Here is a 26203-nt window from a genome sequence, read left to right on the forward strand (position 1 = left end):
ATTTAATAAACTTTGCGTGTCAGGAACTGAGTTTGAGAATGCAAAGGTGACTGGGGCAAAGATGACTTAAAGAGAGGAGGCCGTAAGTATTCACAACCAGTGAATCCTGGAGAAACCTGCGTGCTGCGTGTTTGGAATACTGGGAGATTCCGCAAGCGCATTACCGGGAACACGCATGAAACCTGCCACAGGTAAAGGGCAGATGTGGCCATCCCCTACCTCTCCTGACACTATGCCCCGCCCCTCTACACGACTTTTTCTGCCACCAAATCACTCTGTTATGGATAAGCCACGTCTCCTCTCTGGACCTCAATTATCACTTCTGTGGTCTGAGGAGGTGAGCCCGGACATCACTCTCCCTCCGTCGGTCTGGTTGATTAATTCCAATACGTAGCGTTACTGTTTCCCTGAACTGCGATCCTGTTGCCTGAGACTGGAAGTCGCTCAGACAGAGAGCGCTTGGGACCAGCCCAGAGCTGCAGGCAGCCGCACCACCCGCCCGCTACCGCGAATAAACACGTGTCGCCACGAAAACTACAAGCCCCGACATCCGTGCGCGTCCTAGGAGGAGGGGTGGCGCATGCGCGCGAGGTGAGCGCGTCTAACTACTATTCCCGGCGGCCGCCACGTTACAGATGGTCCAATCAACTTTCAGCAGAAAACATCGCGAGACTTAGGTGGGCCTTGACGCTATAAGCCCGTGAGACCGGGCTTCGGAAACCCTTTTCACGAAGATGGCGCCGAAAGCTAAGAAGGAAGGTGTGTGCCGAGCCAGGGGAGCACGGCTGACTGGCCTGAGGTCCCCGCCGCGTTAACGAGCTGGGGGGACGGTTGCTGGCCTAAGCCCTGGGGTGTTTGCTCCGCGGAGCTGCTTTTCGCGCCTCGGTCACGCTGCGGCGCGCGTGGGCCTAACCGCATGGGCTGGGTTGCAGGGAAGGGGGTTGGGGAGCCCGGACCGGCAGGCGCGGGCATAGTCAGGTAATTGGCACTGGGAATTTAACATTTAAGCACAGAGCGAAAGGTTACAGACATGTCTTCAGACCTCTAAAGGCTCTGTGCCTAGAACTTTATCTTCTTTAACTTTAAAATGTAAGGCAGCAGTGTCTATATCTCTACCTTAGCGTGCATATGATGGAAAAATTTTAATAGCCTGAGACTTGTGATGTCTCCAAAGGAACCGCTGATGCACGTGTGGCACAGTGCGCCCACTGCTGGTCTTCAGGCAGGAAATGATACATTTCTGTATTCTGTACTCTAAATTTCTTTATTTCTCTAAGCCCCTGCCCCTCCCAAAGCCGAGGCCAAGGCAAAAGCTTTGAAGGCCAAGAAAGCAGTGCTGAAAGGCGTCCACAGCCATAAGAAAAAGAAGATCCGCACTTCACCCACTTTTCGGAGGCCCAAGACATTGCGACTCCGAAGGCAACCCAAATATCCGCGGAAGAGCGCTCCCAGGAGAAACAAGTTAGTACTGCCCCATACCCTTGAAAAGGTTCGCTAATTGTAGTGTGAGGTTAATTTTCTGTTAAGAGTATTGGCAGGAATTATTTAGGCCATACCAGTCACTGTCAAGGTTAATGGGTTAATTTTTGCTTTATGTGTGGTCAGTTTTGTAGTTAACTTTCTTTGGGGGTATAACATGGGCTTAGATATTCTTTGTCTTGCATTGTCAAACTTAGTTGATTCCTCATTGCACCGTTGCTATAGGGAAGTTGAAGATAAGGCATGAATCTAGATTGATCAGGAGATTTGTTGCACCAGTGTGTGGAAATTTCATTCTCAAATTTTTATACTCAAGGAATAATTAGAGGGAAATTGATAAAATGTTGGATTCTTGAGTATTTAGGTATCACACTACTGGTAATACTGACTTTAGGGACCACTGATTAAAGCTGGTGTAAGTCAGCAATGGGTTTCTGCTAATCCTACCGCTAACCAAGAAAAAGGCCAGGATTGTGTTTTGTCTATGAAGGAAAGCACTTGACAGACTTTGTGCCCCCATTTGCTCCAAGAATATAGTGTGATTGAGAACTGGCCTCTAGCTTCAAAATCAGAAAAATTTTGAACAGAACCATGCTTTGAATATTAGGAAGAAAGCTATATTGTAGGTATGTTAAAGCCATTGGTAAGTTAGCCTGAGCTGTAGATAACATGAGTTAAACAGGGCATCAAGCCAGTTTGAGCAACCCAAGGGGACAGAAATAGTTCACCCAACCCCATAGTAAAATGACAATCTTTGTAACCTTAGCCTAGGTTTCAGGTTTTCATTGTCTAGCTTTGTGCTCTTGGGGTGAAGTCAAGCTTCTTCCAGAAATAGGCTCTTCCAAAAGGTTGAGGTAAAATAAAAATAGAGGGGGCTGGAACTCAAGGATGATTGAATCATTTAAAGGATAAATGCTGTTTGTGTGAATGTGCCCAAGTGTAAGGGTTCAGCCCCCAGACTGAGAGACTCCAGGTCCTTAGTTTCAGGGTGCAGATGATGACACTGTTAAGCGACCAAAGTCTGACACTAAAATGATTTGCTACCTAATTGTCTGATGCACCTGGACCTTAAGCTCCAAAAGAGGGCCTGTCCTTTGTTCTGCTGGGTCAAGACCAGGAGACCCCAATTTGCCTCTCCCTAGGCTTGACCACTATGCCATCATCAAGTTCCCTCTTACCACTGAGTCAGCCATGAAGAAAATAGAAGACAACAACACACTTGTGTTCATTGTGGATGTCAAGGCCAACAAGCACCAGATCAAACAGGCTGTGAAGAAGCTCTATGACATTGATGTGGCAAAGGTCAATACCCTGATCAGGTGAGTGGGGCCTTGGGAGGTAGGAAACCTGACTGGCGTAAAATTCCTTAGTGCCACTTTTGGTAACAGAAGTGGGTGTTGCAGTGTACAAGGCTTGAGAGATGAGCAGCCCCTGCTGGAACTACAGTTTTTTGTATTAAGTATGGAATTTTGAGGGAACATGGGTTGTCCTGCCTATGGGACTTGATTTACATGGGGTGGTGCTTATGCTCTTGATTGCTGCCTTTAGATTGAGGCAGGCCCTGAAATAAAATAAAAATTATCTCAGACTATCCGGATTTACGTCTCTGTGGTATTTCCTATAAGAGAATTGACTTTGTGGGTAAATGGCTTCCATACTCCCTTCTGTGCACAAATGATCGAAAAATCACTATTTGGAAAAGAATGACATGAACAAAGGAACCACTGATGTGCAGTAAGATGGGAGAAAGGACATGGGGGCAATGAGGACAGCAGTGACTAAGGCTTCCTTCTTCTCCCTAGACCTGATGGAGAAAAGAAGGCCTATGTTCGACTGGCTCCTGACTATGATGCTTTGGATGTTGCCAACAAAGTAAGCTTCCTCTGCTAGGAATTTCTTAACCCTTAGCCCCTGGGTGTAAATGATGTGCGTGTTAGTGACCAAAGCCTGACTTGCTGATTAGTCTTAACTCACTGATTGCACCCTAGTCATTAGGCTCAACCTACCATGTACCTAGTTTTTGCTTTTTAACCATTATTTCAGCTTAATAGTCCCATTTCAGCTCCCAGTAACCAAGCCCCCTTTTGTTTTTCAGATTGGGATCATCTAAACGGACTCCAGCTGGCTAATTCTAAATACAATTTTTCACCATATATATGCTTCTTGTCTTTATGTCAATTTCTGCTTGGGCTGGTGGGAGTTGATACTGTGAGGCTTTACACACTTAAATAACAGGGCTTGGGCAGAACTTTTGGTCTACTTACCCGGTTGGAATACACATCCCTATCACCTCACCATACTTGTTATAATCCTCAGGGGTGGAGCTTGGGTAGTAGAGATAATTGTGGCCCAGGCTAGAGTTTTAGTTGTCCTATGAGAAGCAGAACATGCCTTCAACATACCAATACCAGTTTTCATTAGCATCCATTACAGGGCAGTGTGGGTAGGCTGGCTTTCCAGAAGCACCTCTTCTCCCCACACCCATCTACCATGTCCAACCGGTCCGTCTGCTTCCCGTACCTCTTGCCCAAGAAAGGACAAGGACTTCAGAGGAATGCTTTCATTAGTGTTTTCAATTGTGGGTGCAGACTTAAAGATGGAGAGGATGCCCCAGGCTTGGGCCAAGTCTCCTTCCATTGTTTGCTGTCCTTGCCGAGTCCTATTCCAGGCTCTGTGCCTCTCACTCCGTTAAGAATTTGTCTTTGTGTTGCCGGCGGCCAGAGCGCCCGGGGCAGAAGTCCGAGCGGAGGAGACGGGAAAAGTAGATGAGGATCATGACATCCAGCATTAACAGAACACTCAGCAGGAAGGTGCCCAGGGTCCTCTGGCCAGCATAACGCAGGAAGAAATGGGTGAGGTAGGCCTGAGGGGCCAGGCGGAAAAGAAAGTACATGACCAAGTTGACATACTTGTTGATGTGGTAGAGGAGGAGATCCTGGGCATTGTTGATCTTCATCATCATGCGAATGGTGAGGAAGATGTTGCTCACCTCCACCAGTAATGTGAGGACTCCCCCACCAACAAAGCGGCTATAAAATATGCCTGAAAAGAATGCACCCATGGCCTTGAAAGCAAGGGAGAGAAAAAAGGTTAGGGAAACCAAGGCTTTTCTAAAAGTTAGTGGGAGTGTCAAGGCTACCAGATAGAGGGCCAGAAAATCCTCCCTTGTTTGCTTCCTAATAGAGTATGTGTATTTCAACACCTTTAAATTTTAATCCCTGACCACTCTATTTGAAGCATACTGAGTGAGGCCATGGATTAGTGTGGCCTCAGTCAACTAAGGGCACAGAGGGTGCCAGCTCCCAGCACCCTAGCATGTATGAGAGGTAGGACTGGACGTGACCAGGGTTAAGAAAAGAGTCCTCCCCCCATAAGTTTGAGGGAGACAGTCAGGGTTGCTGGCCCCAAGCCTACATCACATCCCAGCCCCACACCACATCCCCTGCCGCTCACCATGACGTGATGGACCAGGTACTCCCAAGAAGCACGAGCCTGATGGCTAACCACGATGTCTACCGTGTCGTGGATGAAATACCCTAGTGGAGGAGGGAGAAGGGGGAGAAGTCACGAGGTGGGCTATACAGTAAGAACCAACAATGTTTTTCTGGGCAAGACCTACCAGCGGAAAAGCAAACGAGCAAGTAGCCAGAAAGCGACCACGCCGTCTCAATCTCCACCAGCATCTCGGGGGTCTGCCACAGGCTGGAAGGGAGGGATGAAGTCGCGATCTCGCGTCAGCTTCCGCGAGGACCCTCAACTCCCTCACCACCCTGGTCAGCCCCAGAGGAGTCTGGGCTCGCGCTATTGGCTCGCTGGGGACTGAGGAGGGGCTTGGCGGAAACCCAGGTGTCTCCCGTTTCCCCAATGAGCTCCCCCTCTCCAGGGGCCGCTGCCGCTCCGGGCTGAACAGCGTTCCAAACAGGGAATCAGGTGAGACAGCTTGGCCTCAGTCGGCCCGCGAGTGATGGGCAAAGCAAGTAATGAGGGATCCCCTGGCCATCTTCGCTCCCCCAGTCCTTCACTCACCACAGCAGCGCCCAGATCCCTGACACAATGGAATGGGCGAAGGAGACGAGCAAGTTGTGCCAGCGCCAGGTGCGCAGGGGGTCGGCGCGCACGTGCGCGGGCAGGGGCAGGCGACTGAGCGCGCGCCGGAGCGCCCGGAAGGTCAGCGTGGCGCCCAGGAGCAGCGGCAGGGCGGGGTGCAACAGTGGGGGCATGCTGGCCCTCCCGGCCGTCTGTTTGTCCGCCCTCTAGGCGGCCTCTTCGGGCTGTTCAGGGAACGGGGCTCCCTCTCGGACCACTCCGCCCCGGACGCCTCTCCCGCCGACGCCAGCCTCACACAGTTTTCGCGGAGCCCTCTAGGCCCCTTCGCTCCTCCCGTCCCCTCCCCGCCGGCCTCTGCCCCCGCCCCTAGCCGCCCGCGCCCCGGCCCCGCCCCGGCCGCCAGCCCCCGCCTCTCCGGCGCCTCTGCCGCTCCGAGGGCGCGGGCTCCGTGTCCCGCGGGCCTCCCCGCCCCGCCTGGTTCCCGCGGACTTCGGGAGAAAAGGCCATCCTGGGGGCGCCGCCGCCGAGACCCCCTCGCTGGCGCCTCCCGACTGCCGACGGAGTGCCGCCTCGCGCGCTTGGTCTCTTTACCCCGCGTCCCCACACTCTCCGCGGCCCACGGCTCCCCCGCCTGGGCGGGTACTCCGAGATCGCACTCTCCGCCCTCAACTCCTTTCTGGTCAGAGCTGGGCGGGACCAGTCACACACCCACGTCCTTTCAGCCAGGCCGGCTGGGGGTGTCGGCGCCCGCCGCGGACCCTGCTCTCCGCCTGGGCGCTGTCCACCGAGCGCCGGCGTCGGGCCAGGCGAGGACACCAGGACCTGTTTACCTGCCCGTGCCGTGCCCCGCGCGGGGTCCGCGCCCAGAAACTGCTGACTAACCTCTCCCCACCCCGCCTCCCTGCCCGCTCCAGGGTTCCTGGGGCCAAGCGGTTGTCACAGTCCTCCCTCAGACAGTCCCCGCTCTCTTCTCCCGGCTCCCTGGAGACTGGGGCGGGGAGACGGCCCATTTGCCCGAGCGGCTGGGGTGACCCTCGCGCCTCAGGCGGCAGCCCGGAGCAGTTCAAGCTCGCGGCCACTAGGTGTCAGCCTGTCCTCACCGTGGCGCGGCATCCCCTCCCGCCCCCGGAGCAGAGGGTTACTTTTCGCCGAGTTAGTTAGCCCGACGCCTGGACGAGGAGAGGCGATGGGAGCGGGAGAGGAGCTTGCGAGGACTGGGGAAGGGTGGGGAGTGAGCGGGTGTGCGAGAGGCGAGGAGCGGTGGCGTGCCTAGGCAAATGGTCCAGCGAGTGGGAGAAAAGGCCAGAAGCCTGAGGCGCCAGCGACCCAGGGACCAACCAAGTCGTGTGGATGTTTGCTCTGCCTCCTCTGATGGCACCAAGGTTACATATTAACCCCTGTGGGGCTCCCGGGTCAACGAAGGCCCGGTTGGTTTCTAGGCGAGAGCACGAATGTCCCGGGTGAGCGGCTCTCCACACCCACCCTCCCGCCCCTGCTCCCCTTAGCTCACAGGGCAGCTCTGAACGCCAGCCAACTCCGGCCTGAGCCAGAGACCAGGCTGAGCCCGGGCCCTCGAGGGTCCGTCCAGGGGTCATTCCAAGAGGGCAGGTTCGGGTACTTTTCCAAGGATCGGGCTGGGAGTAGAAGATTAACACCCTTTCCTTACCTTCTCACCCGCTCAGAAATAGGGACACGAACCGAACCCTGTTAATCACCACCCTTCCCCCCACTTTTTTTTCTCCCCCCCCCCCCGCCCCTTTTATGGAATTCCATAGAGCAGGAGGCTCTAGGGACACAACTGGAATTCAAACTCCCTCTGGGGGCCTCCCCAATGGCGCAAGGGGTTAAGACGCAGCACTATGAAGCTATCTGCAGCCACTCCAGGACAAGTTCAAGCCCCAGCCGGGAGCTACCCACATGGCACAGCAGATCTCTCCTGACGCCCGCTGCTCCCCTCAGCAGTGTATTTCAGTCAGTCTGCCTGTTCTGTTCCCCACTCTGTCTCTGGTGAATCCTCTCACCCGCCACCCCCTCTCTGGCCTGCACCCCAGCTCTTAAATGCATAAATAAATAAATCTTTAAAGAAAAAAACCTCGCTTCTGGTCGAGACACAGACGATCCTACAAACCAGCTCGCTACCTCTGGGCAGAAGCCTTGAATTCATATCTGACAAACGGCTGTCTGTCCTCCTAGCCCTGGCACTTTCAGATAATGGCCTACTTCCCGCTCATCTTCCCCCAAGGAGATTCTCCATAGTTGAACATTGGAGGCAGATTAGCCTGCGGTAGTGTCGTGTGTGCAAGACACACGTGGGGAGTTGAGTGTTGACGAACGCAGTGCTCACTGTCTGACAGTCTGGAGATCGGGTCACGTCCTCCTCAGGTGAATCAACGTGCGCAGATAGGGGTTTCCCCGGCCGCTCCCTAGGCAAACACGAAACTAACCTTGCTCCTGCCCCACAGATAAAGTGCTCAGACCCTGAGTTCAGTTTTGGTAGTGCTGATCACTGCTCTCTCCTTCCTAAATCGCGTCACCAGTATGCCAAAGGGCGGGGGCAGAGAGAAATGGGTTTCCCTTCCCACCCTCGCTGGGCTTGCGCGGGGCACCCCACACCCCCAGCCTAAGGGAGCTTTTCTAAGGACCAGATGCGGCCACATGTGTGGGAAGAACTGGTATAGTGCTGGCCACTGCGGAGCCCGCCAAGAAATGGCATAACGCCCTATTCCTTGGGCGCCTGAAGACGCCACTGCAGGTCCGGGCTGCAGGGGCGGTGGAAACCCGCCGACAGGCGCGAGCTGCACCCACACTCAGCGCCCCGGGCCCCGCCCCGCGGGCCCTGCGGGGGGCGTGGCTCCGGGGGCGGGTCCGCGCAAGCGCCGCTTCTGCCTACACGGGGTTCCGGACGCGTGACTGAGAAACGGGATGGAGAAGTACGAGCGGATTCGAGTGGTGGGCAGAGGTGCCTTCGGGTGAGCCAGGGCTCTGGGGGGGAAACCACCCGGGGAAAGGGAAAATCAGCCTCAACTCCGATCGTGAAACCCCGCCCGGCTCGCCACTCCCCGAAGCGCGAGCGCCCGCTCTGGGCAGCCCCGCCCCGTTTCCGGTCCCAGCCCCGGTCCCGGCGGCAGGCCCCGCCCCCAGGGAGGCCCCGCCCCGGCCCGCTCTGCGCTTTCGTCTGACTCGTTCATTGAGCAAACACTGCGCGCCCGCTGTGGTGTGCAGTCGGGCTCCGCGCGCTGGGTGTGCAGCTCAGAGCGCAGACAGGCGCGACCCTGTCCCTCTCCGGCTGCACAGGCCATTGGAAAATTATACAATAAATAAGACACTGTTAAAACAGTTTTTAACAACCTGCAAAAATAGAATACAGCACCAGGGAGCACTTATTTGAGGTGGTCAAGGAAAGTTTCTCTGAGAGGTGAAATTTAAAGCCGAAGCTTGAGGAATGAGGACCTACAGTAGTTTGAAGGTGAAGGCAGAGGAAACAAGATATGCAGAGGGAAAGAGTTCAGAGTATTCAGGGGAAATGAGAAAAAGACTAGTGGAGTTGGAAGGTAGTGGGCAAGAATGGCATAAAATATGATCGTTAGGGAGGGCGGGACCAGATTATGGCTTTATAGGCTGAAGTAAAGGAGCTGAATTACTTGTAGTGTAAGGGAAAGAGGAATCGTCTTGATATGCATTTTTAAAATGCCAGAGTGCTGGCTGCTGTGTGGAATTTAGATTTGGGGGTGACCAGAGTGAAAGGGACTGTTTGAGATACTTGGGCAGCAAAGAAAGGAACAGGAAATATTCTGTCATGATTTTCAGATCTCTGACTAATAACTGAGGTGTCATTTACCCAAGTGGAAGAGACTAAGGAAGGAAAGATTTCCGGCACAAGCATCAAATTTTATTTCCAACTTGCTGAAATTTCAGATGCTTGCACACCAGTCGGGTAGCGATGCAAAGATGGTAGATGGATTTGTAAGTCTGGGGCTCAGAGAGATCTGAGCTGGAGATACACACTTGAGACTTAGATGATCATTTCAGAGTCCATTCATCAGCAGATATGTGTTGAGGGGCTAAATACTGAACTCGGAACTGGGGATAGAGTGGTGAGCAAGAAAGAACAAGACATTGACCTGAAATACAACAATAATGTGAATAGCTTCCACTCGCTGTTTGCAGTGCGCCAGTTTCTGTACTAAGTATGTTACATGCATTTTTCTCATTTGATCTTTTCAACAACTGTGTGAAATCAATTTCATTTCCATATAATGAAGCCACATAATCCCACACTAGATAACTATTAAGAGAAGGACCCAAGATTTGAACCCAGTTAACTCCAGAGTCTGGAAACTTAGAGACATGAAGATTGACTATCTCATTGTGTTTTGGTGAAACTGAGTCTCATGATAGATTAAATGCCTTGCCCAAAGTCTGGCAGAGTTGTAATCAGTTCTCCTCATTCCTAAACTCAGTCTTCTGTGGACTAGTTAGATGATCTCTTGCTCTGAGTGCTCATTTCCCTCTTCTAAGGAACATCTGGTCACCAGGTCCTGCCAGCCTGAGATGTGGCTGGGGCCTCAGTTGGTGCCCACCTTTGTACTGTCCAGGATTGTGCACCTGTGCCTGCGCAAGGCTGACCAGAAACTGGTGATCATCAAACAGATCCCAGTGGAGCAGATGACCAAGGAAGAGCGGCAGGCAGCCCAAAATGAGTGCCAGGTACTCAAGCTGCTTAACCATCCCAATGTCATTGAGTACTATGAGAACTTCCTAGAAGACAAGGCCCTCATGATTGCCATGGAATATGCACCAGGTGGGCCAGCCTCTTTGCATTGCCTGGTTCTTTTGTTTGTTTGTTTGTTTGTTTTTTTGTTTATAGAGATTTATGTATGCATACAAGAGCTATGGTGCAGGCCATAGGTGCTGGGGTGAAAGGATTTACCAGAGACAGAGTGGGGAACAGAACAGTCAGATCCCCTGAACACACTACTGAGGGAGCAGTGGGTGAGACAGGAGAGGTCTTCTGTGCCATGTAGGTATCTCCTTGGCCGGTTGGGGATCGAACTCATGCCACAGTGGCTGTGGATAGCTTTAAGTTGATGTGCTTAACTCCTTGCACCACCAGGAAGACCCAGATTCTTTTTTTTTTTTAAGATTTTATTTACTGTATAAAGAACTGGGGTGTAAGACAGAGGTGCCGGGTGGGTGAGAGGATTCACCAAAGATAGAGTGGGGAGCAGAACAGGCAGATTTACTGGACTACACTGACTGCTAAGGAGAACAGTGAGCGAGACAGGAGAGGTCTGCTATGCCATATGTGGGTTAGCTTCCTGGCTGGGGTTCGAACCCAGGCTGTAATGGTGATAATGCTGAGATTTAACCCCTGGGCCACCAGGGAGGCCCTGGCCTAATTCTTTTTTTTTTTTTTTAAGATTTATTTATTATTTATTTATTTATTTATTTTTAAGATTTATTTTATTTACTCATACAAGCACTGGGTACATTCATAAGCACGGGAGGGTGAGAGAATTCACCAGAGCCAGAGCAGAGAGCAGAACAGGCAGACCGACGAAACACACTGCTAAGGGGAGCAGCGGGTGCGGCAGGAGAGGTCTGGGCGCCATGTGGGACCCTTGCCTGGCAGCCGGGGATCAAACTGGAGCTGCAGAGGCTGCGGGCAGCTTCGCAACCCAGCGCTCAACCGCTGTGCCACCAGGGAGGCCCAAGATTTGTTTATTTATGCATACAAGAGCTGGGGTACAGGCCAGAGGTGTGTGGGGGGGGTGAGAGGATTCGCCACAGACAGAGTGGGGAGTAGAGAGGCAGATCTACTGAAATACACTGCTGAGGGGAGTAGCAGGCAAAGCAGGAGAGGCCTGCTGTCCCTGGCCTGGTTCTTTTTTTTTTTTTTTAAAGATTTATTTATTTTATTTATGCATACAAGAACTGGGATACAGGCCAGATGTGCAGGAGGGTGAGAGGATTCACCAGAGACAGAGCGGGGAACAGAACAGGCAGACTGACTGAAATACACTGCTGAGGGGAGCAGCGGGTGAAACAGGAGAGGTCTGCAGTGCCATGTGGGCATCTCCCAGCCGGCTGGGATCGAATTTGCACTGCAGAGGCTGCACAGCTTCATAGCGCCGCGCTCAACTGCCTGCACCACCAGGGAGGCTCCCTGGCCTGATTCTTAAGGGCCTTTCATCTCTAGGATACAGATCAATAGATTTCCTTCCTTGGAAAGGCCATGGATGAGGGTCATGGATGAGTGAGGATGTGGAGTTCTGACCCCGATTGTGACACTCTGGCTCGCTCTTGCCTTGTCTTAACCTTTAGTTTTATAAAAGGAGGGAGGTTGTTCCGGCCAGGATCCTGACTTGTCCCTTGTGGCTGCAGGAGGCACTCTGGCTGAGTTCATCCAAAAGCGCTGTAATTCCCTGCTGGAGGAAGAGACCATCCTGCACTTCTTTGTGCAGATCCTGCTTGCACTGCATCACGTGCACACCCACCTCATCCTGCACCGAGACCTCAAGACCCAAAACATTCTTCTTGATAAACACCGAATGGTTGTCAAGATCGGTGACTTTGGCATCTCCAAGATCCTTAGCAGCAAGAGCAAGGCCTACACGGTGCCTGGGAAGGGAGAGGGTGGAAGGGACCTCAAGGGTGCTGGAGATTTTGGAGGCCAAGGTCCACTGTGCATCTATTTTCACATCTGACCATCCTACACACACACTCACACACACACCCATACACCCACACACACCATGGTCCCTTTTCGCCTCCCTGTCTGAGCAGTCCTGCATGAGGGAGCACTTTGACCAGCGCTGGGGGGAAGCAGCTATCTTCACTTGGGCCTGGGGTAGAACCCTTGCTCTTCACTCCTCCGGCACTATAATATCAGCAACCCTCCTGCAGGTGGTGGGTACTCCATGCTACATCTCCCCTGAACTGTGTGAGGGCAAGCCCTACAACCAGAAGAGTGACATCTGGGCCCTGGGGTGTGTCCTCTATGAGCTGGCTAGCCTCAAGAGGGCCTTTGAGGCTGCAGTGAGTATAAACACCCCCAAAGGACAACTGGGGATAAACAGGAAATCTCTACACTCCCCTGACCCCGCCCCCCACCCCAGTCCTTGGTCCCAACAACCTTTCTGTTTTTCCTCTTGTGACTAAGTCATGTCTCCCTCATTAGACTGGTAGATTACCCCAGGTCAGGGCTGTGGCTGCTTTCAGACTGTATGTTTCTGAGAATAGAGGTTGGGTCCCCCCACTAAAACGAGAGCTCCTGATGGCAGGACTCCCTTATCAGATTATGTACTGTCATAAGGACAAGACTTGATTTTCACCAATAACTCAGGATTTCTGAGAACAGAGCTGCTCCCCTATTAGACTAGGGGCTCTTGAAAGCAGAGTTTAGCTCCCCTGTCATGCTGGGACTCCCCTCATTAGTCTGAAGACCCCAAAGGGCAGGCCTGTTACCACCCCCATCAGACCAGGGCGTGGGTGCGTTACCACCTAAGAACGCCACCTGAGGTTTTGACCAACCCCACAACTTGGTGCCTTCACAGAACCTGCCAGCCTTGGTGCTGAAGATTATGAGCGGCACCTTTGCACCCATCTCTGACCGATACAGCCCCGAGCTGCGCCAGCTCGTCCTGAGTCTGCTCAGCCTGGAGCCCACGCAGCGGCCACCGCTTAGTCACATCATGGCACAGCCCCTCTGCATCCGTGCCCTCCTCAACCTACACACAGACTTGGGCAGCGTCCGCATGCGAAGGCCTGTGCAGGGAGTAGGGGAGGGGGCCTGGGCCGCATGGGGAGCAGCCTGTGGGAGCACAGTTAAGTCTGGGGCAGAGGGGCACTCAAGGCGAGTCCTCCATTCCTGTATGTCAGAATGCTGTGGGATGCTGGGATGTCCATGAACTAAGGCCCCCATCTGTCCTCAGAGCAGAGAAGCCCCTGGCCACTGGGCCACCCATGGTCCCCGGCAGCACAGGGAACAGGATCACTGGACGCTGCAGGGGTAAGTCGGGGCAGGGCATCAGGTCCTAGGGACGCCATTCCATTCCCATCAGTCTAATGGGCCTGATGCACTGTCCCCACAGGCATCCCCCGGGCGCCTGTGCGACCTGCCATCCCACCTCCACTGTCGTCGGTGTATACGTGGGGTGGTGGGCTCAGCGCCCCGATGCGGCTGCCCATGCTCAACACAGAAGTGGTCCAGGTGGCAGCTGGGCGCACGCAGAAGGCCGGCGTCACGCGGTCTGGGCGCCTCATCTTGTGGGAGGTGAGCAGCAGGGTGCAGGGCTTGGAACCTAGGGCGCTGTGGGGGTGTCAGCAAGGAGGGTGTGGGGTACTCAGGCCCCTCCCGGTCCCCTACAGGCCCCACCCCTAGGTGCAGGAGGTGGCGCCCTCCTCCCCGGGGCTGTGGAGCAGCAGCAGCCCCAGTTTGTCTCCAGGTTCCTGGAGGGCCAGTCCGGTGTGACCATCAAGCATGTAGCCTGCGGGGACCTCTTCACAGCTTGCCTGACCGGTGAGCCAGTGGGGTTACCCTGTGAACAACTATGAGAAGGCCCCCCTGGAGCAAATCCCCTCATTCCCTGTTACTTGCAAACTGCTCAATGAATGCTTCTAGTTTCTCCTTGCTGTGTACCCAGTGCTTTCCTCCCCCAGTCTCCTTACTCTTCATCACAGGCCTGGCAAGGTGGTTCTCTGGCAGATCTAGAAACTAAAGCTCAGATGCTAGGTCACCAGTCCAGAGTCACACGCCTGAAAGAGAGCCCCGTCCTTTTTCTACCCTGTCCCATTTTTCCAGCCCTGGCCGCCAACCCTAGATGGGACTGGCCCATCTGAAAGAACAGCCTAGCTTTTCTCACTTCCCTTTTCTCACTACCCCCTCACCAGACCGAGGCATCATCATGACCTTTGGCAGTGGGAGCAACGGCTGCCTGGGCCACGGGAGCCTCAATGACATCAGCCAGGTGGGTGTCGGCGTATATTGAGAAAGGAAGTAGGGAGCTGGCCGGGAGCCCACAACTGAGAGCTGATACCCAAGTTGGGGCCAGGGGGATCTCCAGCAGCCACAGGTCCCTCCAGCTTCCAGGCTGCACCTGTTCTGGGCCGCTTCAGGGCACGTATGGAAAGACCAGCCTTCCCCAGTGATTATGGTGTGGGTTGGGGGAGTTAAAGAGAGAGCAGCCTCATGAGAATTCGTAGTGTGCAACTTCGTCCCTAGGCCAGGCGGCAAGTTCCAGGTCCCTTGCCCACTGCCTCCCCTTGCTTCCTCTCTAGCCCACCATTGTAGAGGCCCTGCTGGGGTATGAGATGGTGCAGGTGGCCTGCGGGGCCTCTCATGTGCTGGCCCTGTCTACTGAGCGAGAACTATTTGCCTGGGGCCGCGGCGATGGTGGTAAGTGCTCTAGCCTGTTCCAGCCTCTGGGATCCCTTCTCACAGCACTCCCAGCCCTGGTGATTGGTTTCCCTTCATACCCACATTGCACCATGGTCTATTTTCCTTTCTTTCTTTCTTTTTTTAAAGATTTATTTATTTATGCATACAAGACCTGGGGTATAAGCCAGAGGTGCGGAGGTGGTGGGGGGAAGGGGTGAGAGGATTCACCAGAGACAGAGTGGGGAGCAGAACAGGCAGACGGACTGAAATACACTGCTGAGGGGAGCAGCAGGCGAGGCAGGAGAGGTCTACTGCGCCATGTGTGTAGCTCCCTGTCCGGGGATTGAACTTGTGCTGCAGCAGCTGCAGATAGCTTCATAAGGTTGTGTCTTGACCCCTTGCACCACCAGGCCCCATGGCCCGTTTTTCTTGCTCTCCTCTCTCTAATTTCATTCATTTATTCACTTAGCAAACCTTTATGTATACCCACTGTATTTGTCCACTCTGCTGGGTGCTGTGAAAAGATGAACATGATATCACTTCCTTCAGGTACTTTGGATATAATGAGGGAGATTAGATTTCATTCATTCAATAGTATTTCTTCTGGCCTTTTCCGGGTCAGGGATCAGGCTGGGCATTAAATTTAGAGATAGCTGGGCCTCTCCAGTGGTGCAGCAGGTTGAGTGCTGCTCTGTGAAGCTGTCCACAGCCTCTGCAGTGTGGGTTCGATCCCGGCCGGCTGGTGAGAATCCCACATGGTGCCGCAGACCTCTCCTGCCGTGCCTGCTGCTCCCCTCAGCAGTGTATTTCTGTCGTCTGCCTGTTCTGTTCCCTGCTCTGTCTCTGGTAAATCCTCTCACCCTCCTGCGCCTCTGGCCTGTACCCCAGCTCTTGTATAAAAATAAATAAATCTTAAAAAAAAATTAGAGATAGCTTACGCAGCTCTCCTGCCCACTTTGCCTATGTAGACATTTCTTCTCACAAACCTTTTCCTGAGGGCCTCCCTGGTGGCCTAGGGGTTAAGTCTCAGTGTGTAACCACCTATGGCCTGAATTTGAACCCTAGCCAGGGAGTTAACCCACATAAGGCCCAGCAGACCTCTCCTGACTTGCTCACAGCTCGCCTCAGCAGTGTAAATAAGTAGATCTGCCTGTTCTGCACCCCACTCTGTCTCTGGTGAGTCCTCTCACCCCTGCACCTCTGGTCTACACCCTAGTTCTTCTATGCAAAAAAAAGCCCCTTTTCCCTTTGTAAAGCAGCAGCAGCAGCTCACTGCCCACCTAAGATGATGCAGATGCCTGTTTTTTCCCTTTCTCCTTTTCCTAATAAACCTGTACTTCTAAAATGAAAAAGAAAGAAACTAACAATAACTTATATGAAGTTCTTGTCCTCTTGGAGAGCTCAGTTTAGTCGGGGGAGGGAAGACACCTCCAGTGTGATAGAGGACTGGCAGCACTGGGGTTCCACACAGGTTCAGAGTTGTGGGAGTCCAAGGAATGGCAAGGGACACCATCTGGGGGAGACAAAGGTGGCATCTGAACAGGATCCTAAAGAAGGAGTAGGATTTTTTTTTCTTAAAGATTTATTTATTTATACAAGAACCGGGGTACAGGCCAGGTGTGTAGAAGGGTGAGAGGATTCACCAGAGACAGAGTGGGGAACAGAACAGGCAGACTGACAAAATACACTGCTGAGGAGAGCAGCGGGCAAGGCAGGAGAGGTCTGCTGCGCCATGTGGGACCCTTGCCTACTGGCCGGGATCGAATCAGCACTTCAGAGGCTGCAGACAGCTTCACAGCGCAGCGCTCAACCGCCTGCACCACCACGGGAGGCCTGTAGGATTTTTTTTTTAAAAAGATTTATTTATTTATGCATAGAAAAACTGGGGTATAGGCCAGAGATGTGGTGGGTGAGAGGATTCACCAGAGACAGAGTGGGGAACAGAACAGGCAGAATGACTGAAATACACTCCTTTCTTTTTTCATATATTTTTTTTAAGATTTATTTATTTATTTATACAAGAACCATGGTTCAGGCCAGATGCACAGGAAGGTGAGGGGATTTACCAGAGACAGAGCAGGGAACAGAACAGGCAGACTGACGAAATACACTGCTGAGGGGAGCAGCGGGCACAGCAGGAGAGGTCTGCTGCGACATGTGGGACCCTAGCCTGCCGGCCGGGATCGAACCAGCACTGCAGAGGCTGCGGACAGTTTCACAGCGCAGCGCTCAACCGCCTGCGCCACCAGGGGAGGCCCTGAAATACACTCTTGAGGGGAGCAGCGGGTGAGACAGGAGAGGTCTGCTGCGCCATGTGGGTTTTTTCTTGGCCAGCCGGGGATCGAACTCCCGCAGTAGCTGCAGGCAGCTTCACAGGTTGGGTCTTAACCCCTTGCACCACCAGGGAGGCCCTTCCCTCATGCTCTTTTACCTGTTTTCTGTGGGCCCTCCTCATCCTGGCATCACCAACTCTAAATCTCAAATTAGGCCCATCTTGGCTTCTCCTTGTAGGCCGGCTGGGACTGGGCACGAGGGAGTCCCACAGCTCTCCCCAGCAGGTATCCATACCTTCAGGACAGGAAGCCCAGCGGGTTGTATGTGGCATTGACTCTTCCATGATCCTCACTGTGCCTGGCCAAGCCCTGGCCTGTGGGAGTAACAGGTAAATAGGAGTGCCAGGATGACTAACCTGTCCCTCACCCTCCCTGGCTGTTAATGCTGCATCTGTCACTCTCTACCTCCTGCCGAGGACCGGAAATAAAGGGGGTTGAGCGTGCTGCTATGTTCAGCCCAGTGTGGGAGCTGCCCCCTTGGGCATCAACTCCTGTCCACACCAGTGGGGGCAGGGCAGTCTGTACAAACTGTCACTGGTTCTGCTTCAGGTTCAACAAGCTGGGCCTGGACCACCTTTCCCTGGGGGAGGAGCCTGGCCCCCTTCAGCAAGTGGAGGAGGCCCTGAACTTCACACCTCTAGGTTCTGCACCCCTGGACCAGGAGCCCCTGCTGAGTGTGGACCTGGGTACTGCTCATTCAGCTGCTGTGACTGGTAAGTAGGACCTGAGTACAGGAGGCCAGAGGTGAACTCTCCTACCCCCTGGGGACCTCAGTTGAGGTCCTTGCTTTCCTCTCTCCTTCCCTGTAGCCTCTGGTGACTGCTACACTTTCGGTAGCAATCAACATGGACAGTTGGGTACCAACGCTCGCCGGGTCAGCCGGGCACCTTGTCAAGTCCAAGGCCTTCAGGGCATCAAGATCACGATGGTAGCCTGTGGGGATGCCTTCACTGTGGCCATTGGGGCAGGTGATTAGTGGGCACTATGGGGGCAAGTAGGGGCATGGGCAGGTGAGGGGTTATCACACTCACAACTGCTGGGCTTAGCAACTTCACATTGGGGCCAGTCAGGGAGTAGTGCTCCTTGCTAATCCCAGGAATCCTTCCTTGGGATTCTCTTTGGCAGAGGGCGAGGTGTACTCTTGGGGCAAAGGGGCCCGAGGGCGACTAGGAAGGAGGGATGAGGATGCTGGGCTCCCCCGGCCAGTGCAGCTGGAGGAGACACACCCCTACACTGTGACGTCTGTGTCCTGTTGCCATGGAAATACTCTCCTGGCTGTTCGACGTGAGTATGATTTTTCCCTCCTCACCCACACAAGGGTTAACCCAGCTGTCCCTGCTGACACTTTCATTCCCGTGGTCATGGCCCAAATCACTGAAAGCGTCTTCAGGCCCCAGATAAATGAAAGCAGAAGTTGGGGGGTGAAACGGTGTTTCCTGCCTGGAGTGGGCAAGGGTGGGTGCTCCTTGGGCCTCATTGAAGGGTTGCTTCCACTGTTCCCCAGGGCCCAGATACATTCTTCTCCTACTCTAGAGAACAGTTACGTGTGAACCTGTTTCTCACCTGGCCAGGTCTAGAGTCCTAGGCCCTGTGAGTGGAGCTAGTTGGTGGTTGCTGGAGGCACTGCCCTCTGGGAAGTTACAGTGGTTTCTCTTGTACTCTCCAGCTGTCACAGATGAGCCCGTCCCCCCGTGAGGCACCTGGATACCTCTGGACCACTCTGATACTGCTTCTCTGAATGTTCTTGAAAAGTACAAGTGCCTGTGGCTTAACTGTCTCCACCAGACCCCTGGATTGTGTCATTAGTGGGGTGTAAGAGCCAGCAAAGCCCCTGTTCTGCTTTTGGCCCTGGATAAACTTCAATCTACTCTGTCCCCCCAGCATAGGTCATTTCCTTCCCCACCCCATCTTCTCTTAAGTCAGTGTTTCCAGGGTCCAGCCTGGCTAGATTTGGAAGCCAGACTTAACCTTCAGAGCCTTGGAAAAAAAGGCTGGAGGTGATTGTGACAATACCCATACTCTGCCTCCTCCCCCCAGCCCAGTTAGAAAGTAAGTCTCTGGTGCCCACTGGGAGAGCCACTCAGTGTTGGGGGTGGGGTGGGGGTGCAAGCCAGGACCTGCCTGGACTGGCCATTCTGGCTGCCTAGCCTCTCTGCATTGCCTGGGGCTGGGAGATGCCAGGGAGCTGTCACCCGCCCCATATCTATATCCTGAAGCAAGGATTTGCACCACCTCTGAGGCCTCCCATTCCTTGAGGGAGTACATCAGCCCTTTCTGCAACATATTTCGACAATGGGGATCCCTGCTGAAGGATGCCCCTCACCCCAAGTCATTCCCAGCAAAGCAGGTAGGAGGAAAGTATAGCTGGACCAAACCAGTTTCTCAGTTGACTGGGAAAGTAGCGCCAATAAAAACATCAGCTGCCTGCCTAGAGTGTGGTCTCTTCAGGGTGGGGGTGGTGGCCCGACACCCAAGGGTTGGGCCAGGCCTGATCTCGGCTGCAAGGCCGCGGTCGAGGAAGGAATGTGGGCGCACCCTGAGGCTGGGGCCGAGGTTTCTTTGGCCCAGCGCCCAGCCCGGCCTCCCGGCCCCAGCCGTGCTCCCCGGATCTGGTTGCCAGGCTTCGGCTGCCTAGCACCTGGAAGCTGGAGCCCCAGGCCCCTAGGCGACTAGAGCCCGGGAGACCCGGGCTGTTGACTCCGGAGAAGCGGACCTTTGTGGCGCGGTTCAGCCCGGCCCCCAGGGCCCTCCGCCCCAGCCAGCGTAAGGACCTCCCCGGTTTGGAGGAGAAGCGGAGCTACAACCGCCCTTCCCAAGGGGACTGCGGAGTCCCTGCCCCGTGGCGGGGGCGCGCCTGGTCATGTGCCGCCCCCGAAACCGTGCGCTCGCGGGGCGCGGGGGGAGCCCGGGGCGGCGGGCGCTAGGACCGCGCGGGCGCGGCACCGCCCCCTCTTCCGGGGGGCGGGCCGTGGGGCCGGGCGCGGGGCTCGGCCGCCAGTCGGCGCCGCCGGGAGCCGGGAGCGCGGCCGGAGCGAGGCGCGGGCTGTGGGGCCGCCGCGTGCCCGGCCCCGCTCGCCCGGGCCCGCCCGCCATGCCCGGCTTCGACTACAAGTTCCTGGAGAAGCCCAAGCGGCGCCTGCTCTGCCCGCTGTGCGGGAAGCCCATGCGCGAGCCCGTGCAAGTCTCCACCTGCGGCCACCGCTTCTGCGACACCTGCCTGCAGGAGTTTCTCAGGTGCGGGCCGGGCGGCGGGGCGCGGGGCCGGGGGGCTCCGCGCGGGGGGCCGGGCCCGAGGCCCGCCGCGCCTTTGTCTGCGCCGCGGCCGGTGACCTCAGGGGTGCCCGCCCTGACGTCACGGGGCGACAGTGACGTCAGGCTGCGAGGGAGGACCCCACGTACTAATCCCGAGGGTCCGGGGTCCCGCTGGCGCCCGCGCTGGGGCCCGAGAATTCGGCTCCTTCTCGCCGGGCGGCGGCGGGGAGGGCGCCCTGCCCGACCTCGGCCTCCTGCCCTCCCCTGAGGCGGCCTCGGGCTTGAACTTTGCGTCCTGCGGGGAGACCCGCCGGCCCCGGCCCCGGCCCGCTCGGCTCCAGCGTGTGCGCGCGAGAGGCCTCTGGTGCCGCCGGCACGGCGGGGCCCGCGGCTATTGTTCTCCCATTTCGCAGATGATGGAGCACGCGGCTCCGAGCTGGGCTGCGCGCCGGTGCGCACAGGTCCTCACGGGTCCCCGCGACCGCGCCGGGCTGGGCAGCACAATGGCGGGGGCTGTGCGCGGCCCGGCTCCCGCCCCAAGCCGAGCCTTTAGGTGTCTCTCCCTTCCCCCGGGGGTCTCGAGTACTGCGGGTGGTCTGGACACCGTTAGGGAGGTGGGGGGGTCGCACCCGGAGTGTTTCTGAACCCCTGTCCACTCAGGCCCAGGTCACCCTTTCACTCGGGGCTAGCCTGGAATTCGGGGCGCCCCGCGGTGTCTTGAATCTCCTGCCTGTGCTGGGAACTGCTCGGCTGGTGTGGGGAGGCCAGATGCGGGACCCCCACGCTCGGCGGGGTCGTGGCCCACGAGCACAGGGGAAGGCAGGGTCCCCCACCGTCCTGTCCGGAGGCTGGCTGCTGAGGGGCGAGGGCACGGGCGGGGAGCGCACCTTCCGGGCTCCTGTCCCCAGTGCTCCTTCCCTCCCTCTGTCCCCCGCTGCCCCTGGCTGGCGGAAATCTCAGCAGGCCCTTTGTCTTCTGTTGCCTCCCAGCCTGGGCCGGCTCCTGCCCTCACATATGCTCCTGCTCGAGCTGCCGTGCTGCCCCCTCCTCCTTTTCCCTGTCCCTCCTCCCCCTCCCCGCAGAGTACACACACACTCCCCTGCAGACACACGGCCCATTGTCTTCTCTGCTGCCCTTCCTCGGCCCTCTGGTTTCCAGATGAGGCCAGCTGAGGCCTCCCCCACCCCCCAGCTGACCCACCCCGAGTGCCTGGGGGAAGAAGGGGGGCTGTCAGGCCCAGTTCCTTGCAACTCCTCTGCCCCTCCCCCTCCCGGAAATCCCCTCTTCCTCCCCCCCACCCCCATCCTGTCTTCTCCCCTGGGCCTGGGCCTCCACTGCACAGCCTGGAGCAGTCTCTGCCCCTGCCCCCCACCCCCCTTCTCTGGGCGCCTGAGCTTGCTGCTGAGGCCCTTGGGAGGGGCGAGTAGATTGGACAGACTTACCACCACCCTCTACCCTGCGAGCCAGGGGTATCCATACCTCTGGGGGAACCTTTGCCCCGGCTGGGCCCCAAGCTGCCCAGACTAATCTGCCTGAAGCTTGGGGACTGGCTTCAGTCCCCTCCCTGTCTCCAAAGCCACAAGTCAGCGCATTCCTGAAGCAGCCAGGCAGACCCCTCCTCCCCCTTGGCCCACCCCTCTTTCCCCACTCCGCCTAGGGCCATTATTCAGGTTGGTCCAGGAAGACTGGTTGCCCTGTGGGTATGGACACACCCCTTCAGTGCCTGGGCATGTATTCTTGGTCTTGGCAGCATGGCCCACGGTAACTGTAGGGTCAGGGGGAAGAAATAGTGTAAGAAATCCTTTGGATACTTGAGGCATGAACTCTCCAGGCCCTGGAAAGGGCCATCCTGGCCAGGGCTGCCGTGTGGCAGCTGCTTCCGCCTTGCTCCCTGCCTGCCTCCCACCTACCTGACTCAGATCTGACAGAAATGCTGTGCCCTAGGGCCTTCAGTCCTGCTTAGTGAGCCCTTACCCTACCTAGGTCATGCCAAGCATGTGTGACTGGTCTTGCTGAGGTCAGCAAGGCCGTGTTGGTGTCAGGAAGGAGGCATGCCAGCATGTCTCTAAAGTGCTAGCAACCTGGTGGGGATTGGTGGAGCCTGAGGGCAGCTGGCAGGGTCAGCAGGCTTCGGGTGCCTGCCGTGTAGCGGCCAGAGCCCTGGCTCTGTTTGCTTGGGGACAGTTTTCCTTGCCGCCGCCTGTCTTCTGGGTGCCGTACAGTACAGTGTACGGTAGTGTGGAATCAGATGTATCCAGATGCTACTTCACCTGTGCGCCTCAGCTCTTTCATCTGCAGAATGGGGGCAGTCAGCCTCTCCCCGGTGGCAGTTAGGAGGACGGCATGGGAGTGTAGACATGGTGCCTTGCAGTGAGCCCAGCCTTCTCTTTACCTAGGAGACACGCCCCTCTTAGGAGGAGGGATGGGATGGACAGAGTGACGTGGCCCCAAACTGACCTTTGCTCTGGGTTTTTGGCCTGGCATCTTCCTGGGGGCTGGGCAGCCCTGGTGCTTAATTTCTGCCCTCCCCGCTTACCCTACCCATCAGCTTTCAGCCAATGAAAGCTAACCTGGGGGGAGGGCTTGGCTGGGGAGCCTATTCCTCTCCCAGTCCAGCTGCCCTCCTGGGGGGAGGGGTGCAGCTGCCACCTGTTGGCCAAATGCTGTCTCAGGCAGCTGTTGCTGCCTCCACTGGGCCCTGAACCCTCCTTTCAGGAGATGAGCTGAGATCTGGGGTCCTGGGGAGGTGGGTACCTTCGTGTCTCTGCCTGCCTGCTCAGCTGGAGCTGGTTGGGAAACGATCTGGTGAGGAAGGGAGGCTGCCCTGGTTGAGGGGGTGGGGCCTGAAGTTCTTCCTTCCCATAGACTGGAGCCTTGACCCATTCATTCCCTCCCCCTTCACAGTGAAGGAGTCTTCAAATGCCCTGAGGACCAGCTTCCTCTGGACTATGCCAAGGTGAGTCCGCAGTGCCAGGCACAGAGGTCCAGGTATAGGCTGTTGCCCTTAGTGGAGGCTGGCGCTGCTGGCAGCTACTGGGCTCAGGGCCAATGTCAACACAGTGCGGTGGAATCATGCGCCCCCACAAAGGTGGCCTGTTCCCTCCCACCAGGCCAGTTTGCAAATTAGGCCTGTGTTTGCCCTGGAGGGCAGGCACAATGCCCAGCCTGTGGGGGTGCACAGAGCTGCTCTGTGCCCATAAGAAGTGTTCCCCTCCCCTTTGGGTGGGCAACCAGACTATGGCTGAGGGCCAGGGTCCCTCTACCAGGGGGGAGGAAGCAGAGGGTGTGGGGCTGCTGGGAATGAGCAGGCTGGTCGGCTTCCACTCCAGAGGCACGTGAGGGACCCTGGGATCCAGTGTTGGAGCAGATACCACCTGTGCCCTTCACCACTGGGTACAGAGGGATGAATAGTCCAAGAGACTGTGACTGGATCTAAGGCTGAGCCAGCCTACTTGGAAGCGGATGGGTTGAGAGGCGGGAGCAATAGCGCAGGCTCTGACTGGTGTCCCCCTCCTTGTCCCCAGATCTATCCAGACCCAGAGCTGGAGGTTCTGGTGTTGAGCCTGTCCATTCGCTGCATCCACAGTGAGGAAGGCTGCCGCTGGAGTGGGGCGCTGTGCCACCTACAGGTAGGTCTGATGGGGGTGGGCACTACGCCTCCCTTGCAGGGACTAACGGCAGCCTTCTTCCCCAGGGCCACCTGAACACCTGCAGCTTCAATGTCGTCCCCTGCCCCAATCGCTGCCCCACCAAGCTGAGCCGCAGGGACCTCCCTGCACACTTGCAGCACGACTGTCCCAAGCGGCGTCTCAAGTGCGAGTTCTGTGGCTGTGACTTCAGCGGGGAGGCCTTTGAGGTGAGTGGAGCCTAACTGAGGGTGGAGGGAGACTGGGACACCTGGTGGCGTGGGGAGCCCTTAACAGGGCCCCTCTGGCATTTTCAGAGCCACGAGGGCGTGTGCCCCCAAGAGAGTGTGTACTGTGAGAACAAGTGTGGTGCCCGCATGATGCGCCGGCTGCTTGCCCAGCATGCCACCTCCGAGTGCCCCAAGCGCACGCAGCCCTGTGCCTACTGCACCAAGGAGTTCGTTTTCGACACCATCCAGGTGAGGCCCTTCCTCCACTGTGGACTGTGAGGCAGGTAGCAGGGAGGCAGGCTACTGACTGCTCTCTTTCGGCCCTAGAGCCACCAGTACCAGTGTCCAAGGCTGCCTGTGCCCTGCCCCAACCAGTGTGGTGTGGGAACTGTGGCTCGGGAGGACCTGCCGGGCCACCTGAAGGACAGCTGTAGCACTGCCCTGGTGCTGTGCCCATTCAAAGACTCCGGCTGCAAGCATAGGGTGAGCTGCCCCTCCTCCTCTGTCAGCCCCCCTTGGTCCTTGAAGCCTCAGGTGTAGATAGGCCTTTGGTGGTCCCTGGTATGCCGTTTTGAAGCCTTCGGTCCCCCTGCTGCCAGCCTGTACCCACTCCTCCCCTCTCTCCTGGGCCTGCCTGTACTGATAACTCTCCTTCTTCCCCCGTGGCCTGGGGCTTTGCCAACAGTGCCCTAAGCTGGCAATGGCACGACATGTGGAGGAGAGTGTGAAGCCACATCTGGCCATGATGTGCGCCCTGGTGAGCCGGCAACGGCAGGAGCTGCAGGAGCTGCGGCGAGAGCTGGAAGAACTGTCGGTGGGCAGTGACGGCGTGCTCATCTGGAAGATTGGCAGCTATGGACGGCGGCTACAGGAGGCCAAAGCCAAGCCCAACCTTGAGTGCTTCAGCCCAGCCTTCTACACCCACAAGTACGGCTACAAGCTGCAGGTGTCAGCATTCCTCAATGGCAACGGCAGTGGTGAGGGCACACACCTCTCTCTCTACATCCGCGTGCTGCCGGGTGCCTTTGACAATCTCCTTGAGTGGCCCTTTGCTCGCCGTGTCACCTTCTCCCTGCTGGATCAGAGCGACCCTGGGCTGGCCAAGCCACAACATGTCACTGAGACCTTTCACCCTGACCCAAACTGGAAGAATTTCCAAAAACCAGGCACTTGGCGGGGCTCCCTGGATGAGAGTTCTCTGGGCTTTGGTTACCCCAAGTTCATCTCCCACCAGGACATCCGCAAGCGCAACTACGTGCGGGATGATGCGGTCTTCATCCGTGCCTCTGTTGAACTGCCCCGGAAGATCCTCAGCTGAGGGCAGACGCGCGGCTCCAGGAGAAAGGGTTGGGGGGTGGGGGACATGACCTCAGTCGGGCACTGGCTGAGCCTGGAGAGGGGGCCGGAACCCCTTTCAGCTGCCTGTGCTGTCCAGGTTCTGTTACCCTGTTTCTCCCTCCCACTCTCCGCCTCCCTGCCACCCTCAGGTGCCTCCTGCCTCCTATTGGTGCTTCAATCCTGACCCTGGCGGGGGAGCAGGCCTTGGGGTCATCAAGGGCTTGGAAACAAGTGATCCCAGCGTCTGTCTCCTCTTCTGAGCAGGGCAGACATGCCTTGGTGCCGGCCACACGCTACCCAGGACTGAGGTGCCTGCTGGTGCTACGTCCCAAGAGCCATAGGGGGTGGGAGGGCTTGGGAAAGTGAGGGGTAGTTAAAGAATCTGGTTCGAGATCTTACTTCTCTTCCCCTCTCCCCAGCTGTGCCCCTCTGGTTATTTATTTACTTAGTGCCAGGAGAGCACAGCAGGGGAGCCCTGATTTTTAATAAATCCTGAATTGTATTTATTAACTTCGTGCC

The 26203-nt window shown here is 56.3% G+C and overlaps 4 protein-coding genes and 4 non-coding genes across 9 annotated transcripts; 7 read left to right on the top strand and 1 right to left on the bottom strand.

Annotated features, from left to right (window-relative positions):
• Positions 1 to 701: 701 nt before the first annotated feature.
• RPL23A (ribosomal protein L23a) lies at positions 702 to 1513 on the top strand. Its single transcript, XM_037492254.2, has 2 exons — positions 702 to 759; positions 1278 to 1513. Exons 1-2 carry the CDS (start codon positions 735 to 737, stop codon positions 1496 to 1498), a joined length of 246 nt encoding a protein of 81 aa, XP_037348151.2. The 5' UTR covers positions 702 to 734; the 3' UTR covers positions 1499 to 1513.
• TLCD1 (TLC domain containing 1) lies at positions 902 to 5835 on the bottom strand. The gene is made up of 4 exons (XM_037492253.2): positions 5506 to 5835; positions 5099 to 5181; positions 4933 to 5015; positions 902 to 4543 (listed from the first exon to the last, which is right to left on the bottom strand). The coding sequence occupies exons 1-4, from the start codon at positions 5697 to 5699 to the stop codon at positions 4160 to 4162; spliced, it is 744 nt and encodes a 247-aa protein (XP_037348150.1). The 5' UTR covers positions 5700 to 5835; the 3' UTR covers positions 902 to 4159.
• LOC119233137 (small nucleolar RNA SNORD42) lies at positions 1123 to 1189 on the top strand. The gene has a single exon (XR_005122289.1). It is a non-coding gene; the product is annotated as a small nucleolar RNA SNORD42 (small nucleolar RNA).
• Positions 2467 to 2541, top strand: LOC119233149 (small nucleolar RNA Z17). The gene has a single exon (XR_005122300.1). It is a non-coding gene; the product is annotated as a small nucleolar RNA Z17 (small nucleolar RNA).
• Positions 3148 to 3212, top strand: LOC119233139 (small nucleolar RNA SNORD42). The gene has a single exon (XR_005122291.1). It is a non-coding gene; the product is annotated as a small nucleolar RNA SNORD42 (small nucleolar RNA).
• Positions 3394 to 3463, top strand: LOC119233150 (small nucleolar RNA Z17). Its single transcript, XR_005122301.1, has one exon. It is a non-coding gene; the product is annotated as a small nucleolar RNA Z17 (small nucleolar RNA).
• A 2563-nt stretch (positions 5836 to 8398) lies between the features above and the next one.
• NEK8 (NIMA related kinase 8) lies at positions 8399 to 19766 on the top strand. 2 transcript variants are annotated; one of them, XM_037493640.2, is made up of 15 exons: positions 8399 to 8495; positions 10122 to 10327; positions 11911 to 12143; positions 12433 to 12564; positions 13083 to 13291; positions 13461 to 13537; positions 13620 to 13801; positions 13897 to 14047; positions 14419 to 14495; positions 14806 to 14923; positions 17417 to 17567; positions 17788 to 17951; positions 18048 to 18206; positions 18364 to 18522; positions 18905 to 19766. In XM_037493640.2, the coding sequence occupies exons 1-15, from the start codon at positions 8449 to 8451 to the stop codon at positions 18931 to 18933; spliced, it is 2094 nt and encodes a 697-aa protein (XP_037349537.1). In that variant the 5' UTR covers positions 8399 to 8448; the 3' UTR covers positions 18934 to 19766. The 2 variants fall into 2 exon arrangements, with proteins under 2 accessions (XP_037349537.1, XP_037349538.1); XM_037493641.2 differs by lacking the exon at positions 12433 to 12564.
• Positions 19767 to 20250: 484 nt separating this feature from the next.
• TRAF4 (TNF receptor associated factor 4) lies at positions 20251 to 26194 on the top strand. The gene is made up of 7 exons (XM_037495254.1): positions 20251 to 20472; positions 23395 to 23446; positions 24015 to 24119; positions 24185 to 24346; positions 24434 to 24595; positions 24674 to 24829; positions 25032 to 26194. The coding sequence occupies exons 1-7, from the start codon at positions 20330 to 20332 to the stop codon at positions 25662 to 25664; spliced, it is 1413 nt and encodes a 470-aa protein (XP_037351151.1). The 5' UTR covers positions 20251 to 20329; the 3' UTR covers positions 25665 to 26194.
• Positions 26195 to 26203: the final 9 nt, after the last annotated feature.

The sequence above is a fragment of the Talpa occidentalis genome, unplaced genomic scaffold (genome assembly GCF_014898055.3).
Source record: "Talpa occidentalis isolate TD23 unplaced genomic scaffold, MPIMG_talOcc4v2.1 talOcc4.7, whole genome shotgun sequence".
NCBI classification, from domain to species: Eukaryota; Metazoa; Chordata; class Mammalia; order Eulipotyphla; family Talpidae; genus Talpa; species Talpa occidentalis.

Coding starts and splice junctions, on each gene's coding strand:
- TRAF4 (XM_037495254.1), top strand. CDS start 20,330: ATGCCCGGCTTCGACTACAAGTTCCTGGAGAAGCCCAAGCGGCGCCTG. Junction 23,447..24,014: donor TTCCTCTGGACTATGCCAAG/GTGAGTCCGCAG, acceptor CCTTGTCCCCAG/ATCTATCCAGACCCAGAGCT. Junction 24,596..24,673: donor TCGTTTTCGACACCATCCAG/GTGAGGCCCTTC, acceptor TTTCGGCCCTAG/AGCCACCAGTACCAGTGTCC.
- TLCD1 (XM_037492253.2), bottom strand. CDS start 5,699: ATGCCCCCACTGTTGCACCCCGCCCTGCCGCTGCTCCTGGGCGCCACG. Junction 5,016..5,098: donor GCTCGTTTGCTTTTCCGCTG/GTAGGTCTTGCC, acceptor CTCCTCCACTAG/GGTATTTCATCCACGACACG. Junction 4,544..4,932: donor ACCTGGTCCATCACGTCATG/GTGAGCGGCAGG, acceptor CTTGCTTTCAAG/GCCATGGGTGCATTCTTTTC.
- RPL23A (XM_037492254.2), top strand. CDS start 735: ATGGCGCCGAAAGCTAAGAAGGAAG. Junction 760..1,277: donor GCCGAAAGCTAAGAAGGAAG/GTGTGTGCCGAG, acceptor TATTTCTCTAAG/CCCCTGCCCCTCCCAAAGCC.
- NEK8 (XM_037493640.2), top strand. CDS start 8,449: ATGGAGAAGTACGAGCGGATTCGAGTGGTGGGCAGAGGTGCCTTCGG. Junction 14,048..14,418: donor CTTCACAGCTTGCCTGACCG/GTGAGCCAGTGG, acceptor CCCCCTCACCAG/ACCGAGGCATCATCATGACC. Junction 18,207..18,363: donor CACTGTGGCCATTGGGGCAG/GTGATTAGTGGG, acceptor TCTCTTTGGCAG/AGGGCGAGGTGTACTCTTGG.